This window comes from Bombus huntii, chromosome 3 (assembly GCF_024542735.1).
Source record: "Bombus huntii isolate Logan2020A chromosome 3, iyBomHunt1.1, whole genome shotgun sequence".
Lineage (NCBI taxonomy): Eukaryota > Metazoa > Arthropoda > Insecta > Hymenoptera > Apidae > Bombus > Bombus huntii.
The window spans coordinates 8805208-8821815 of NC_066240.1; the positions used below are offsets into that span (position 1 = coordinate 8805208).

A 16608-nucleotide genomic window follows, 5' to 3' on the forward strand; every position below is an offset into this window, starting at 1 on the left:
CCGCCGCGATACAAGCGGAGATCCAGCCTTCTCCTGTACCTTGCCACGAAGAGGATTCGGTATCTCGCGACGTTGCTTTTTCAACGAAAAATAATCGAGATATTAAGGAAGGCAGGTGATAGCGTTTCGACCTGTTCACGCCTCGCGCTGTAAAGCAGATTCAACGGAAGCGAAAGCTGAGAGTGAGAAATAATTTTCACGCTAACATTTATTACCTTTGCGCGATTCAACTCAGAATTCGATATATTTCTCGTACGACTGTCCCTTGTACTATCAACGTCTGTTTCGTTTCTCGTAGAAAAGGTATAGAATCGCGTATTTGAAAAATGTGCTCATCCCGTAATTGGTATGGTGATTGGTTTAGTCAGGTGGACAATATGTTCAGGAACTTACGGATAAGTGGAAATATAAAAGATGTGTTATTGCAGGATCTTATAATACAATTGGTTTATTTACAATAAATGGATTAAACTGATGTTGGTTAAACAAAAAACCGTAGTTTTTTAACGTGAACTAATCACAATAACGTATTATAATTAAGACAACTAGATAGCTAATTTGCAATCTCGTCACCACGGATCCAACGCTCTCGCGACAACGTTAGTGTCACGTAGGAGACACAAGAAATCACGAAACTGATAGATCGCCGGTGATCTCCTCGCGTTGCAGTTTGAGCGTTCCACGAATAAGGTGAAGAAATTGAAGTTTCTATATGATAATAGGATTTATTATGCAAATCCAACAGAGTGACGATTCAAGGTGTTACAACAGAATGATTCAAAGTGTTACAAGAGACTGGGGCGAGCGCTTATTTTGGAGGGCTTTTATACTGAGATTTTAGTCCCTCTGGAGGGGTTGTCGTCTGGTGTATCTCAAAGACGCCTGTCCCGTTACTATTTGGTTATTGTTTCGATGCCTGTGGTATGCAGAATGTCTAGCCTATCCTATTACTGTTTCTGAGCGGGTGGCCTTCTTGAGCGTGTGACACTAGCAACACTCTCTCGACAACGCAATTCTCACTCTCCGACTTCTCAACTCACAATGACTGTTAACACGTTGGTCGCCCAGCGTAATTCGGCTAAGTTTCCCGCCGGGCCCAAATCCGACTGTCGGTACGCTTTTCGGTTAGAGTATTTCGAGGGATCTCGTGACAGATATCCCAGATCTTTCATTTAGTCGAGAAGCATACTTCTTGTGAGACGCACATCAGTGATTTTTTCATCGTCAAAATGTCCAGTAGACAGCATGAAAATATATTTGAAAGTGAGGAGAGTAATATAGAATAATGGAAAAACTGGTATCGGCAGAAGTGGCCAGATGGTCTCATATGCCACTACGATATGCAAAAGCATCAGGCGGTATCGGAAATTAGCATTTACTCTTAGGAACAGTTACAGTAAATGCTCATATTGTGTACCAAACAGCCACAAACAAAAAATACGGATAAGAAAATTTCGGGAAATTCTCGTTTCCGAATGGTCCGATGTGTCCTCAAAAAATACTGTGCCCGACAACCATCGGAAAAAACGAAGAAGGTGTCCCACCATTTGGAGATTCGTAAGAATCAGCAGGGCAAGCCTATAAGAAGGATGTGCACCCTATGTTACGAGAAGAAGAGGCAAATTGTCGCACGCCAAGAAGCGAGAAAAACTATAAAAATATAAAATATATTGTTCGAAGAGTCCAAAATCACCCCAAATGTGTTTGGAATGTTTTAACGAATACCATGCGACATAGCATAATATAATATTTTATCCAGAATATAAATTAATAAAAAGTATGGTATAATGTGTTTTTAATATTTTTATGTATATCCTATATATAATATCCTATATTTAATTAACTCGAACAAGAAGAGCGTCACCCATATTTGGGTTACGGAGCCCCCAAGAAAGCATACCCGTCACATAGATATGGGTAACTTGTCGACCGACGTGTTAATTCGTTTTTGTCCCTTAACAACCCCTTGTCTTTTGTCTTACCCCCACCATACACATGACCTGCAACCACTTGTTTATGACTCGTCCGATATCTCTTAGGCCTTTCGTCCACGATACTACATTATCGTACGTTGCATCTACTCGTTTTATTTGAAGTTTACCAATGTACATTATCGAGTAGCTGCTAGTACGCAGGATAGCTGGCGACAAACATTTCTCCAATTAACTTTCCATCGACGAATTCCTAATTCGTACTACAATTTACCATCTAATCGTTTCGCGTTACCAATAGAAAATTCAATAACCCTTGCTCTCCATTAAAATTCCGTTAAATCTTAGTTTAATCGTATATTCCATACAGCAAATGCAAGAAAAGCAAGAAACCAACGATTCGCCGATCCCTCGGCGATCGAGGCGAATTCTTAGTTCGCAGACGGAAAGAGTTGCTGCAACCAGGAACCAGTAATAACGAGTCGGCGATGACGCACCGATATCCAAAAAGGTAAAACAATTTTCTCTATGCTGCTTGCGAGATACCCCGACGATAAAACTGACTCTTACAACGACAAATTTTTCACGTGTATTCAAGGTAAAGAGGGAATTATGCGAACGAAGAAACCAAAAAGAAAAACGTTCGTACGCGCTTGCTGGATACGAAGAGATAAGAAAAATCGTCTGGTGACGTCAATTATTTTTAATCTATCGCGTTGGTTATCGAGCACGAGGACCGTGCCTCTTCCGCGAAGGACGTATCTCGCCGTATAAGCGTTTAATCGCGCGCGTCCTTTCCGAAATCGGCGAACTTTAGTTGCGCAACCGGCCGACGCGCGTATTTTAAAGTCCTCCGCGACGATAAGCGGCAGATAGGTTAATCTTTAAAGCGATCGCGTTGCACCGTCGCGAATTTCAGGCACGTACGAACGCGGCCGACGAAAAGCCAGGAAATTTGAACAATTTCGCGAAGAATCGTTCTGTAAATACGAAACTATTCAAACGCTGGTATACAAAATTATTTATTGGAAACAACGTTCGCTCTTCTTCGTAGAAATAGCGGCGGACTGACTATTCATCTAGATTGCCTGCGTTGGATCTCGTGCCGGTAATTAAGACAGTAATAAGATGCTAATCTGAAGCTCGTAAAATTTTCTAAATACCCTTATAAACGTTATAAAAGTATGAAGTTGTTTTAGAAGTACGAAACATCGATCGAAACAGTCTCAGATTAAATTAAAAATACAAACTGTCATAGAAAAATTTCTAACATCTATTGTCTAACATAAATTGTAACATCCATTATTAACACTTTGACTACCACGTTGGTCACATATCACCGGCCACGGTTTCTCCTGTGACGCCATGGTGGTCATTGATAACCGGAGCGCTTCAGCTTCTTACGATCGTAAAAATTGAATGAAAATTGACAGTTGGGGCATTTTGAATATAACCGACAAATAGAAGATACTTTGAAATAAAAAGTGCCCCATTGAACAATTAGACATTTTTATTAGAACTTCGATAAAAAAAAATGAGAAGAAATCTTGCATCTAACAGTGCACTGTGTTAGAACACTTTAAACACAAATGTGGCTCATCGATACAATCTGAACAATAGGTGGTCACCTTTTTCGTCCGATTTTTAGCAATTTTTTTATCCTAACTGTTTAACCAAACCACTGTACCGTTCGAAGCTGAAGTTACCCTTAAGAACCGGCGCAGAGGCAGCGAGTGAACCAAGAAAGGCCTGCTCGTTTCACGATCGCTCGTTATTAACTCAATTACCGTTGTTCCCAATTAGCAGTCACGCGCGTGGCTCAACGTGCCACACAATAATTACAGGGACATTAACGTGCAGGTGACAAAAAAGCGGTCGAACATCTTTTAGAAACTTGCACGAAAATTACAAAAGGGGAAGAGAAGGAGAAAGAGAAGGATGCGAACGATCGGAGACGAGAGACGACGTTTTAACGCGTTGACTGCTGCGTCATCCATATTCGGATGACAATAAAGTTTCTCATAGGGCCGCGTCATCCGTATTCAGGTGACGCTTATTTGACTATTTGCGAAGAATCGTCGTAGGTATTTGAAAAGATTTCCCACAGGGAGTAGTACAACTATTGAATTGTTATAAAAGTAATACGAAAATGGTTTATTAATCAAATTATTTAGAACGTAAAACTTTAAAGCATTGTGTACAAAGCTGAGGTTAGTGGGGATAATTTGGACAATAAGTTGTCGTTTTCTTTAAATTCTCTCGTGTCTTTGATCAGTACGTTCTTTTATCTGTATAACATAGTTTGCATGCGCGTCTACTGCATTTTTCCGAACGACGATATTATGCTGACTCCGTCGAAGACAAGGATTTTTTGTATTTTCAGACAACCCTGATAATTTTCCAGCTAATAATTCTCTAAATTTTCTAATATTTACATCCTTCCTTGTTGCAATTTTTAAACCGTCAAAGCGTTTACAACAAAAATTCCCAGAAGGAGTCGAATGCCAAGTTTTCGATACCATTTGATTCCTTTTCCAATTGTAGTGGCATAAGAAAACATTTGGTCGGAATAATCTGTACCACACTCGTGGTCTGAAGGAGATTTCACTGAAAACATTGCGCGGCAGTCAACGTGTTAAGGATAACAAACGTGGTCTCGTCGTGAAATCGCGGAAATATCGCGTAAAGCGTGTTAAAACGATTGTCTAACTACGAAACGATCATCGAGAATACTCCGCAGACTAAGAACCCTTTGGTAATTAACTGCATGAGTTACAGTGACTCTTATCCATATCCAGGATTATTCCTGTCTGTTATTACTAGCAACGATAAACCTGCGATTGAATCACATTCTGTTCCCTTCCCGTAGAAGAGAATAGTTTTCCCGTGTAATATTCGATTGAAAGTCCTGGAGAACTTAGAAACTTTGAAAAAGGCGAAAGAATAAGGTAACAGGAAATGACAAGAGTTATGAATTTCCCCGCTGTGACAACCGTTTAAGCACGCCAATTTACATAAAATATTGCCTCTTACAAAGGAAAAAACATGGATCGCTAAATGATGCTTTTACAGGCGATCCTTAAGTATTTAGAAACTTAGAAAGAGCAAAAGTATTAAACGATAGAAAGTAATAAGAATTATGAGTGTTCCCGGCGAGACAGCCGTTTTAACACACTGTGTGCGGCGTGGCGATGAACAGGATGGAAAGAGGAGCGGAGAGGAGAAACACCCGGTTCGACGAGTCGCGGCCACGTGAAAGTGGCCGGCGACTTTCGTGATCGCGGGGGCCACGTGATCCAGCCGCGACACAAGGGCGGCGAGGGACGAAGGATCCCGTCGGAATCGGCACCCGCGATCTCGTCTGGCCTCGATCGGTTTTACGCCGAGATCCAGAAACATATACGTATACGCCGAGATACGAATTCGTGCAGCCGAACCGATCCCCGTTTTGCCAACTCGATACCATCGACAAAGGTCCTGCGGAGTCGTGGAAGCTTTAATTGGTGGCTGTAGGTAGGTACACGAGTGTCGCGAATCCGCCTGATTGCGTAAGAGTTCGCCAAAAAGAGATATTGGGAAGCACATTGGGGATGGCGAGTGAAGAAATAGAAAATTAGAGCGTGATGGAAGAGACTGTTAATTTTTTCGAAGTATCGAATACTTCGGATGAGAATTCTTTTTCTTTTTCACGGAAAAGCGATTTGGTATGATCATCATTGAGAAAAATATTTCGTGTATTGTTTGGGATATTAATTGGATCGTTGCGTGTGTATTTAATCCGTAATTATAGAATTTTTGTTTTATTACTATGATCTAATGGAAGATTTTTAAAACTGCAACGTGATAAACAAATATTAGTGAATAGTTTGAATATAGATGTACGTGTAAGAAAGTTAATGCTGTCTGTTACTGAAATGAAAATACCATCTCATAAACGCACTTGTTTTTACCATTTCACTTGCATGGAAATGTGTCTGCATATACATACAGTGAATTTCGCTACACACGTCAGCGATCAATGTTAACATCAAACAATTATATCGTACTTTTGCTGTGTAAACTACACGAAGTGTGCTTTTTCTTCTATTGGTATGCACGCGTCTTTGATAAAAGAACTGTTAGTGTTGAATATATGAAGAAAAATGTCGTCTTCCAAAGTTAAGAATTATAGTTTATATAGCTTCTTATGAAGAATATACAGTTTGTTTCGCAATAGACGATAGTAATGTCTAGGTTTCTATGTACCGCAGAATTCCAGAAAAGCAATACAAAACCATTCTAAGTAAAGACGCAATAAGTAGAATAGGTTAATACGACCGAAAACAAATTTACCAACGATGAACTCATATATAATAGTATACATCAAAGATAATATTTGAATATCTACTTGTAACAAAATGGCGTCAAAATTAATATATAATGGCTTGTGACAGATACGTATCTACTACGTATATATGTAGATATAACAAATTTATCGAAACATATTTCCTAACTTTAATACATTCCGAGACACGTTGACACTTCAACGTATCACAGTGTTATATAATAAAATATTAATTCCAATAATCTGTAACGGTATTATATCATTTTCCCTGATTAACGTACAAATGTGAAATGCAACGATTTCTATGACATTGGCGTACGCACGCGGTTCGAGCGCTGCATGTGTGGTCAACCACGTGATCTGCGAGAGCTCGAAAGGTCAGCTGACAACAACCGACCTGTCGAATGACAACTGTTCTCTCCCAATACCAGCTAACCTAACATTCCAATCGATCGAACGAAACAGATACAAAAAAAATACAGAAAAGATCGTGCACATGATTGATTCTCTACAAAAGAAAGATAATTCAATACCCCTGTAACGTTAAATCTCGATCGAATAACTTCGAAGCTATCTACGTATGTTCCCGCCAGTAAGATATCACGATACAAACGCTGATTGGCTAGACACGTTATGCAGTATCGAGCTCGTTCGAAAAGATATAACCGATAAAAAATGGCGGAAAGAACTGTTGTCTCCGAGAAAGAATTCTAACCGACGCGAATCAACCGAGACAGTTTGCATGGCACGTAAGCGCCGAGTGGAAACGTGGTCTGACAAGCAAAGACGCCCAATCACCTGTCAAGCAACGTGGTGGCCGGCTTAAAAGCACGCCGTCGAGAAACCCGTTTTTCCGGGTTGCAGACACGATTTAACATGCGTTACGTGAGAAATACGAACACGCGGAACGTAGACGAAAGAAAGCGGCAGAGTCACGGGAGAAATGAAGGAATCGCATATCGGTTACGACTCACGTTTCAGTGGTTTTGGATTGCTCTGCTTGCGGCGTGACATCCTCTGCGTTCTGCCATCACCAAATCAGCGTCGACATGCTTGACATCGTTGCAGGTACGCGCGAGAAGACGAAGGTCGGTCGTCCCAGATCGTCGTAACGTTGTTGACATATAACAAGTGACACAGCACACGAAACGAAAATTTAAGGGTAGACGAAACAGGTTGGTTTATAAGACGACAAAGCCAGGGAGACAAAGAGATAAAAAAGCAACGAACAACGAACACTTCGACAGGCACAAAAATACGATTTTTCCGATCACCGGACAATATACGTCTCTGATAAATGATACTTCCTCATCGATTCCGGATTGTTCTTTTAACCCGCTCTTGTGGTTCCTTCTTACCCCGCGTTCGCAATCGGTTCTCGCGTTTTTCACGCACAAACGCCGATGAAAAACGTATACACGCACCACGACGTACTCGTACCGCGGCCGCTGTCAGCGAGCAACTAAACAAACGCGATACCAAACAACCCCCACTCCTGCAAATGCAGCGTGACTACGTGCCACTAAGTAGGGGAATCGGTGAGGGGGGAAGCTCCGCCCATTACTCGAGTTCAGCTTTTGAAAGCGGGAAATTTTAAAGATGTATTTACCGGCAGAGAATGTTTGTCGAGTGTATCAGATGGCGGTAGTGCGTCGATATACATGATATCGATTATCTGAAATTCAAATTAAAGGAATCCGAAAGATCTCCGAAAAATACTGATAAAAGAAGATAAAAATTAAGATAAGCTATATCATTTTTTCAATTATAGAAGGAATTTAATGATTGATGTAAAATATTATATAAATATAAACAAAATACAATCTCAAGCGTGATGATCGATTATTGTCATTCATACTGGTGATAACTATCGTGGGTTTTATTTTAAAAAGCCTGCTTTATGAATAGCAAATAATTTTTGATGAAAAATAGTTATAACTATTGGTTGGTAACTTGGTAGAAGTTCTCTAGCGACATCTACGGCCGAGTAGTATAGTTTTAACACATAATGTAGCTATTCTCATCTGGTAATCAAACTGAAATTTTTTAAGTTGGCAACGGTAGATATCAGAGGCATCATGTATACCGACAAGAATATATTTTGCACTATCTGCTTATACGTTTACATGAATCTTAATATTAGTTAGAATTAAATATAGATATGCATAAATAAAATTTGAATTTTATAATTATGATTTAAAATTGTAATATAATTTTTTCATATCAAGCTACAAATACATGTTGTTGAAAATTATTTTGTTTTAATTAATTTCTTTAATTTGTCATGCTTTACTATATAATCCTATCCTAACCCTATATAAATATATTAATTCAATTTTTATTTCACAGGTAAAATATTTACAGTTTTATTTTACAGGTAAGATATCATCGTCGATGCTTATTTCCCAAGGTTGAAACTTCCACTCGAGGCATTTTTATCCTCCATATTTATTTGCTTCTTCGGCCGTGGATGAGAAGTATGTATCCTCAATCCGATCCAATTTTTACGTGGCACGGTTTCTTCGAATGTAAACAAGTCAAAGACCAATTATTCCCACTTCTATTACTGAGAAAGAAAGATACGTGCTATTTTCGGTCGTACAACGAGACTGAACTCAGACGATGTACCAAATGTATTCGCAATCGAACTTCGCGATATATCAAACACATCTCCGCCAACAATACGAACACTGTCCTCTATCGAACATACTTTTGGCCACGAGTCGCTGTGAGTACGCGTTACTTTCCATGAAGGGCTATGACCTGTTTAACAGACACGCCCCATGCTTTCAAACCCGTGGATAACATAAAGCAAAAAGTAAACCGAACGCAGTAATAGACACGTACACTATACGAACATACTTACATAAATCGCGGATTTTTATGTATTTATGGAAAATTTAGAGGTGTAAACATTTATTGGTCAAACGTACCTATAATATTTCCTTACTTATATTTATAAAAGTATGAAATTGCATTAGTATTCGCAATCTAAACATAATACGCAGTTCTATATTTCAACTGTAACGAATACGGAATATTTCGAAGAACGGAGAAGAAAGAATTAGAAGGTTAAGTCAGAGGCATCGCCAAAAATAGAACGACGAAATTGTCAACAATTGCATTTGTACAACAACAAACTACAAATGTAACGTATAAACGATGAGATATGTAATTGTAATTCTGTCGAAGTGCTGTCTGAAGGTCGGACAAAGGAAAAGACGCCGCAAGGCTAATGGCGAACGCAGGAAATTTAAAAAACAAAAATAGTTACAGGAAGGAACCATCGCAGCAAGACAGTCGCAAAAGTAAATGCATATTTCTAATCAATGCGTAATTCTAATTATATGAGCATAATATAGTTTTGCAATCGTATCGAGTAATAATTATTCAATAATTTAGCATACAGTGCTGCTGTAACAAAAACACTGATGAAATAGCACGCCCTTAAGTGAACTCAATCGACGGATGCGCGTGTCCGCAGGCGAGCCTTCGTGTTGACGCAAACCGAAGAAAAGCGTTACCTCTATATTTTCGAGCAGAGAATCTCGAACCTTGATAACTGGTATATAGATAAACATCGAGATTCTATGAAAACATTCTCGAGTTTACCAACTTTTCCTTACTACGTGTTACAAAACAGTCACAAAACAATTAAGTCTGATAGTGCAATTTTCTTGTTTGATAAAAATTTTAATTTTGTATACTCATAGATAAATTTCATACATATCAAATAAATTGTATACCAGTGTTATTGTGCCGCTACTATAATCCTTGATATAATCCGTGTCACAATAATCTGTGATACTACAGTAGCGATATAAAAATTTAATTTCTATTTGATATTGAAGATTAAGATTTCGAATAAAAAAAATTGTTGAAATTTAATATTTAAAAGACGAACCTTGTATCTTTAACCAGTTTCCTACTTAAGCTATGCATTATTTCTTTTTGGCGTCTTTCTTGACACATACTAAACACTGTGGTTATTTTTGTACGTGCTTTCCTCCTTTGTTTGGTGCATGTTTAAAATGCACGTAACGTGCAACGTTCGATCACTTTAGTCATGTTATTAATTAAAATTGCGAAACAATACGACACGCTATATAATACGAAGATCGGGGAAGGTCGTGCGGTCGGCCTTGAGGCCCTCTACGGAGAAAGTAAGATAGAGGAGATACAAGTCGAATGTTTTGAACGAAATTCGTTCGATACAAGATACACTTTACGCTTGAGGACCCGATTTTTACGAACTTTCGGTTAATCATACCGGATGCTTCTCTGTCACGTTCTCTTACTGACTTAGATATTTATTTTAAAAACAATGTCAGCGATACTTTTGCAGAGTTAACACGAAGCCAGCGATAAAGCATGAACAGAAAACGCACACACGATCATCGATCACGAGTTCGTCGAATGATTCCGTTGTTGTCTATCGTAAACATTGGTAGCCATTCGTCAAATCGACGAGACGCGTGGCTGCTCACGAGAATCGATATAAGTTAATTAAAGACTGTAAAATTATTAAGAGCGACGAATAACACTTATAGTTCAGTTCACTATACGAACACTCGATAAGAGAATGATGAAATACTAACTAAATTTTTTGATAAGGGCTTTCGTTATGAAAGAAACAATTAAAGTGATTTACACTCCGTTATTCTTCTAATCTTACCGCGTATTTTCCGATCGTTCATGGGAACCGTTGTCGATTATTCACGGCGACGTAAATAAGCATGGAGCGGGACTATCGAGTGTTCTAATCGTTTTACCAATATAGAGCGCAGTCGAGAACGATAATGCACAGAGAACAGTGAAGATATCAAACGATAAAATCAAATTTACTAAAGACACAAGAACACTAAGGGAAAAGAATTTACATAGTAATATTCCATGCGATTGCTCGCTGCGTGATAAGAAGCTTGTTCAAAAAATAGCGATAAGGAACCAATGGATATACGTAGAAAGTCACATAGAACGTGGAACTGATTCACGATTCTACGCCTTCACCTGTTTCGAGCCGACAAAAATCTAAGAATTCGTCCAACGATATTGCTCGTTCCGACGTCTAGTCGACGCAGCAGGTCATTCTCTTCTTTATGAATCATTGCATTATGTATTGAATATGCATTAACAAAAATACGCAATTATGTGTGCCCTACACCCAATACGATTAAATGATAAGCTGCTATGAGAACTCTATTTTCAAAGCCGATTATGACGTACATAGATTGTTTCTTTCAACGGCTTCGACTTCGAACATAGAATAATTTGAATGTCACGAATTCCATTAAGACGACGTTAATTCGTAAAGCCTCTTAAAGAATTGCGTTAAGGGACTCGTAACCCAAGCTTGTTCATTTGTTAAAAGAAGGAAAAGATACTCGCGCGTTAAGTCTTAAAAGGAAATTCGTAATTTCGAAATCTTTCGAATTCTTTTTATTTCATTTCGTCAATTTCATTTCGTAAACATGATAGATGATCAGGATTCGACACCATTACTTTGCCAAAGTGAAATATGGTCACATTATAATTGAAATAAATGAATAATCTACGTTTAAACCTCCTTAGCGTCTCAGTAGGTCATGTTATATGAATTATATTAAAGATGATAATAGATAGATATTTTGTATGTTCATAATCTGTTTAGCCTATATTATGATTTTCTATGAGACGAAATTTGAAAATCATAAAAAATCTAAAAGAGCAAGAAGAAGATATATATTTAAAGACAGAATATAATGACTTTCGTAACACGTGGATTTCAAAAGTAGAAAGGAGCCAAATACAATATAATAGATTAATGACGCGCAATAAACATCAGTTGTCAAGTTGTTGTTTGTAAGTTAACTATTTGTTATCTTCTTACGACCCCATTTTGTTTTAGTGCGCAACCGCGATATGTGGGCCACAATATGAACATCGTCTCAGTTTACGGAGATTTCCGCATTTCCAAGAGAGACGTCGTGGAAAATCACTACGCGTTCATAGTAACAGATTTATCAAAGGACAGAAGTTTTTTTCGATACAACCATTCTATGTAAAAAACTAAAAATGCAATTTCTTGTATCTATGAATGGCATCGATTATACAGCATAGTGCTATATACGGTCTTCAAGGCGAATTCTACCACGTTTGCATTCGAAACATCATGAAAAAGAAGAACAAAAGAATATTCGCTAAATATAACATTCAGCGAACGATAAAATTATTCCATTTTCCCTATATGAGCTGTCTTTAAACGATCCGGCTTTAAATAAATACGGCTGCGAATTTCTGCCGATGCAGACATTCAATCAATCAACCAGCCGACCAATTTGTTCGGCAGAGAAGACGCTGCAGAAAAATACAACGGGATAAAGAGAATGATGGAAGAGGAGAAGGGAAAGAAGAGTCAAAGACCAGCACCCGCCCGAGCTGAATTCGAATTAACCAGTCGCAAAGTAGGCGACCGATATATTTACCGGCAGACTGCATCAGAATGCTTCCTCGTTAAAATCCGACCTCCCGACGACTTCGCTTTCCTAGATTTTTCAGTTACCCGCTCTGTTCAACCCTCTCCATATACTACGCGTGTATATACATAGGTATATTGTTCCTTTAAAACACGAAAAATACTCGAAGAATAAGTTGAGAGAAATCCAGATGCAATAAACCAATAAATGTCAGAGCGGCTGCAGATGCATTGCTGCAGACTTTAGATACGTTGAGGGAGAGTGACATGACAAAGATGCTGAACGATGAAAACGACATTCCTAGAATCGTAATATATTTTTCCTCGTTTATCTGTTAACAACAAAACATCTTCGAGAAGGTCAAAAATGGTAACCGGATACGGAAAAGCTATTAAAAATGAAATCATCGAAGCGTCATACGCTGTTGTTTATAAGAAGGAAATATTTATGCAGCGAGCTTAGAAACTCTCACGTTACAACGGGGCAAAGGGGGGAGGGAGGGGGAAGTAAGTGTGGCGAAAAGGCAATTCGGAGGCTCGCCGTGGCTTGCGAACGTTCGGTCGCGGCCAGACTACATCGACGAAGAATCGCAGGAAGAGAAAAGGCGAAGAGATAGAAAGAGCGAGTTAGATAACTTCGAAAGGAGGTGTAGGAGGGTTGAAGTTGCATGACGCTTGGTGAGCGCAGCGATACCATGACGTATCGACCGAGCGCGCCACGCAGACTGACGTCATGATCACGGCCTCAGTCAGACCGCGAGCACGTGAACAGCACGCTGGTGATCACGCGGTCGTCGGCTGATAGTACTCCGCTGATTGGTCAACTACGGCGAGCCCCTCCACGCCATTGGTCCGAGTGAAGCGCGCCGCATGATCACACACACAACTAGCACGGCGTGTCGAGCCAACCGACCTGAGAAAGCTTCATTGCATTACCAGACGTTCAACGGTTACGTCCCTTAACCTTTTTTCGCTCGAAATACGGTATACGTGAGACCGCGTTTTCTCATCAACGGGCGAGCCTCTTTAACGTAGAACATACTCACGCCACATTTTCTCTAAAAAATGGATGCTAATCAAGCACCTCTTTCACCACCGGCCTCACCCCAATTCAAACACGTAAGTGAACGTTGAATTAAAAGTACCGCCACTGTAGACAGACTAGCTGCCCGCGAAATATGAACGCAGCTGGAAACGGCAACCTAGACCTGTTTCACGTAATTCATTTTACATCACAATGTGTCTTCATTTCTATTCTTATTTCATATCATTTCTATTAATTTTTTCTTTTCTCTCGTATTTTTCTCTGCTTCGTACATTTTTTAAAGATTTTGTAGATTTTCTGTTTATAGTTCTTTTAGTTTATATTTCTCTGATGTAGTTCTTATAATTGAATTCATTATTTAATGCTTAATTAAAGAATTATCTTTTCTTTCCAGATTGAACCAACGATTCAGTCTTCGTTCAGCGTTGCAGCACTTTTGGGAGATAAACTTCTGCAGAAAACGAAGGCTGCTGATATAAACGTGAAGAAAAACGATGACGGAAATGCACGGCCTGGTTTACCTCCAACTCCACAACCTTCTGATTCGGAAGAAGATGAACCTTTGCGAAAAAGGCGATGCGTGGAACAATGTGAATTGGCAAAAGTGAGTATTATGTTATCGATACTAGTAGCCTTCTCAGTATGCATCTTCATTGCAAAACTACCTTTTTTTGATTTTTTCTGCCCGATCGACAGACCACTCCAATGTACATAGACGCATGCGCGCATGCTTTATAGAGTTGTTTTGCAAGATGACCCCATTTATTGCGTGCATATTGCGTGCGTTCACTCGTACACCATTTTTGATGCTTATCCTTCGAGCAAATGGTTTATACCTTCTGATGGTAGTCGTTGCAAAGTAACATTTGAATCCGTATTTTCCGAAATATATAGATGTCTCTTAAACGAATGATAAAAAGCCTGAGCTTATTATACTTTCACTTCTTTTTAATTTTTTCTACATAATAACGTAGAAAATATAAATACAATATTTTGTCGATCTATCTAACAAATTTTTGTTAATCTAATTATCTAAAGAAAAGAATGAATTGTTACAAATATATATTTTTTTAAATAGTTACTCTTAGACGGTACGCCACCACCAAGTCCAGAACCAGCCCGTGTTTCGGTGATAATGCGTGCCAATCGAGATGGTACCTACAGTCCTGCCAACTTGATACCAAAGATTACCACGATATGCTCACAATCAGTTCCACATGATCCACAGCATATCTCCAGTTCACAGTCCGAATCGACTACGCGGCAAAGTACAACGGAGCCGGAGAACATACTGAAGAGTCTCAAATTCAAAATGAGTTTGCGGAAAGAAGAGATTATTGTAAATAATAAAAATACGGACCGCGAGACTGTACAACCAAAATTACATCCTCTAGCACCAAAACCTGCACCGATTATGGTAACCGGACTTTTAGGATCGCCTTTGGTTCTTCCACGAGCTCCTCTTTTATTAGTAACTGCGCCTCCAACTACAACAGCATCAAGTGTAACTGCACCAGAGTCAACTGCACGACGTCGTGTTTACGAATGTGAACATCCAGGTTGTGGCAAGAATTATTTTAAGTCATCTCATTTGAAAGCCCATACACGAACCCATACAGGAGAACGACCATTCTCGTGTCCCTACGAAGACTGTAGCAGACGATTTTCAAGAAGCGACGAACTTTCACGGCATAAGCGAACGCATACTGGAGAAAAGAAATTTGTCTGTACTGTTTGTCAGAGAAGATTTATGAGAAGCGACCATCTGGCGAAACATGTTAAACGGCATACCAGAGATAGGTCTTCATCCGCGAGTGTCTCCGGCGCTCAACCTTCTGTCACGCAAATGACATCCACACCTTTAAGAGTAAGCCTACTTCCGGTTATAGCACCACGTATAACACAATCGACTCAACAAATAATTGCACCGCAATTAACAGCTTGAAAAGTACGAGAACAGTGACCTGATATCACTTAATATTTAAACTTGTATTTAAAGCAGTGAATCGAGCTTTAATTATCGCAGAACTAAGGACCATTCCAGCATCATGAGAATATTAAGATTGTCTTTTGATGGATAATCAAAGGCAATATTTTACGATAACAATAGATATTCTCTGCGAAAAAATTTATCCCAGGAAGATTTTCCTAAGTCCACAATCAAACAATAAAATTGTCGGGGAACATATCGACTTTGAAATGTGAACATTGCAAGAATACGAATACGCTCCTATATGTCTTTTCCGATGTGTGCCACAGTGTAATCGTGTAAATTGAATTAATAAAAGCGTACTTAAAAGGAAAGAACTTGAAGGCACGAGGAGTGGTGATAAGTCATAAAATGAGGCTTTCTTTGCCGTCCGTGAACAAAGTACCTAAGTGTGACTGTGATCTGTGATGCATAAGCGCGTTGACCGAGAAAAAATATTTATTTAAAAATGCAAAGACAGTTTTTATCAATTATATACATAACGGCTATGCAAAAGTGTTAAGGATTATGCTATTTTCATTATCTTCAACTAGTTATACATATATGTATATTAATTAAGGTCATATCTATCTATGTGTATATATGTATATACATATAACTCGTCCAGTTAAGTGATATACTAGACGAAGTAAGACTTTAATATTATGTATAAAAATAAGTTTTAAAATTTTTTCTACAGAAGCAGAAATTAATTAAACAACTTATATACTTTCATATAAAAGTGTCGTTAATATACATGAAACTTAGTACACCTTACACTATCCTTCCTGTATTCTTAGACATCTAACTATATACGTTATCGATTTACAAAAGTGTCTTAATCAATTTTATGTAATTCTTATAATTAGAGATTCTCGCTTGATC

The 16608-nt window shown here is 38.8% G+C and overlaps 2 protein-coding genes across 3 annotated transcripts in view; one reads left to right on the top strand and one right to left on the bottom strand.

Annotated features, from left to right (window-relative positions):
* LOC126864216 (zinc finger protein ush) overlaps window positions 1–7728 on the bottom strand; it is a 202669-nt gene extending 194941 nt beyond the window's left edge. For both annotated transcript variants that reach the window (XM_050615323.1, XM_050615322.1), the window contains exon 1: window positions 7230–7728. In XM_050615323.1, the coding sequence (XP_050471280.1) occupies window positions 7230–7269 (40 nt within the window). In that variant the 5' untranslated portion in view covers window positions 7270–7728. The remainder of the gene's footprint in view (window positions 1–7229) is intronic.
* A 5843-nt stretch (window positions 7729–13571) lies between these two features.
* LOC126864232 (Krueppel-like factor 10) lies at window positions 13572–16500 on the top strand. Its single transcript, XM_050615358.1, has 3 exons — window positions 13572–13828; window positions 14149–14358; window positions 14833–16500. Exons 1-3 carry the CDS (start codon window positions 13775–13777, stop codon window positions 15697–15699), a joined length of 1131 nt encoding a protein of 376 aa, XP_050471315.1. The 5' UTR covers window positions 13572–13774; the 3' UTR covers window positions 15700–16500.
* Window positions 16501–16608: the final 108 nt, after the last annotated feature.

Coding starts and splice junctions, on each gene's coding strand:
- LOC126864232 (XM_050615358.1), top strand. CDS start 13,775: ATGGATGCTAATCAAGCACCTCTTTCACCACCGGCCTCACCCCAATTC. Junction 13,829..14,148: donor CCTCACCCCAATTCAAACAC/GTAAGTGAACGT, acceptor TTTTCTTTCCAG/ATTGAACCAACGATTCAGTC. Junction 14,359..14,832: donor AACAATGTGAATTGGCAAAA/GTGAGTATTATG, acceptor TTTTTTAAATAG/TTACTCTTAGACGGTACGCC.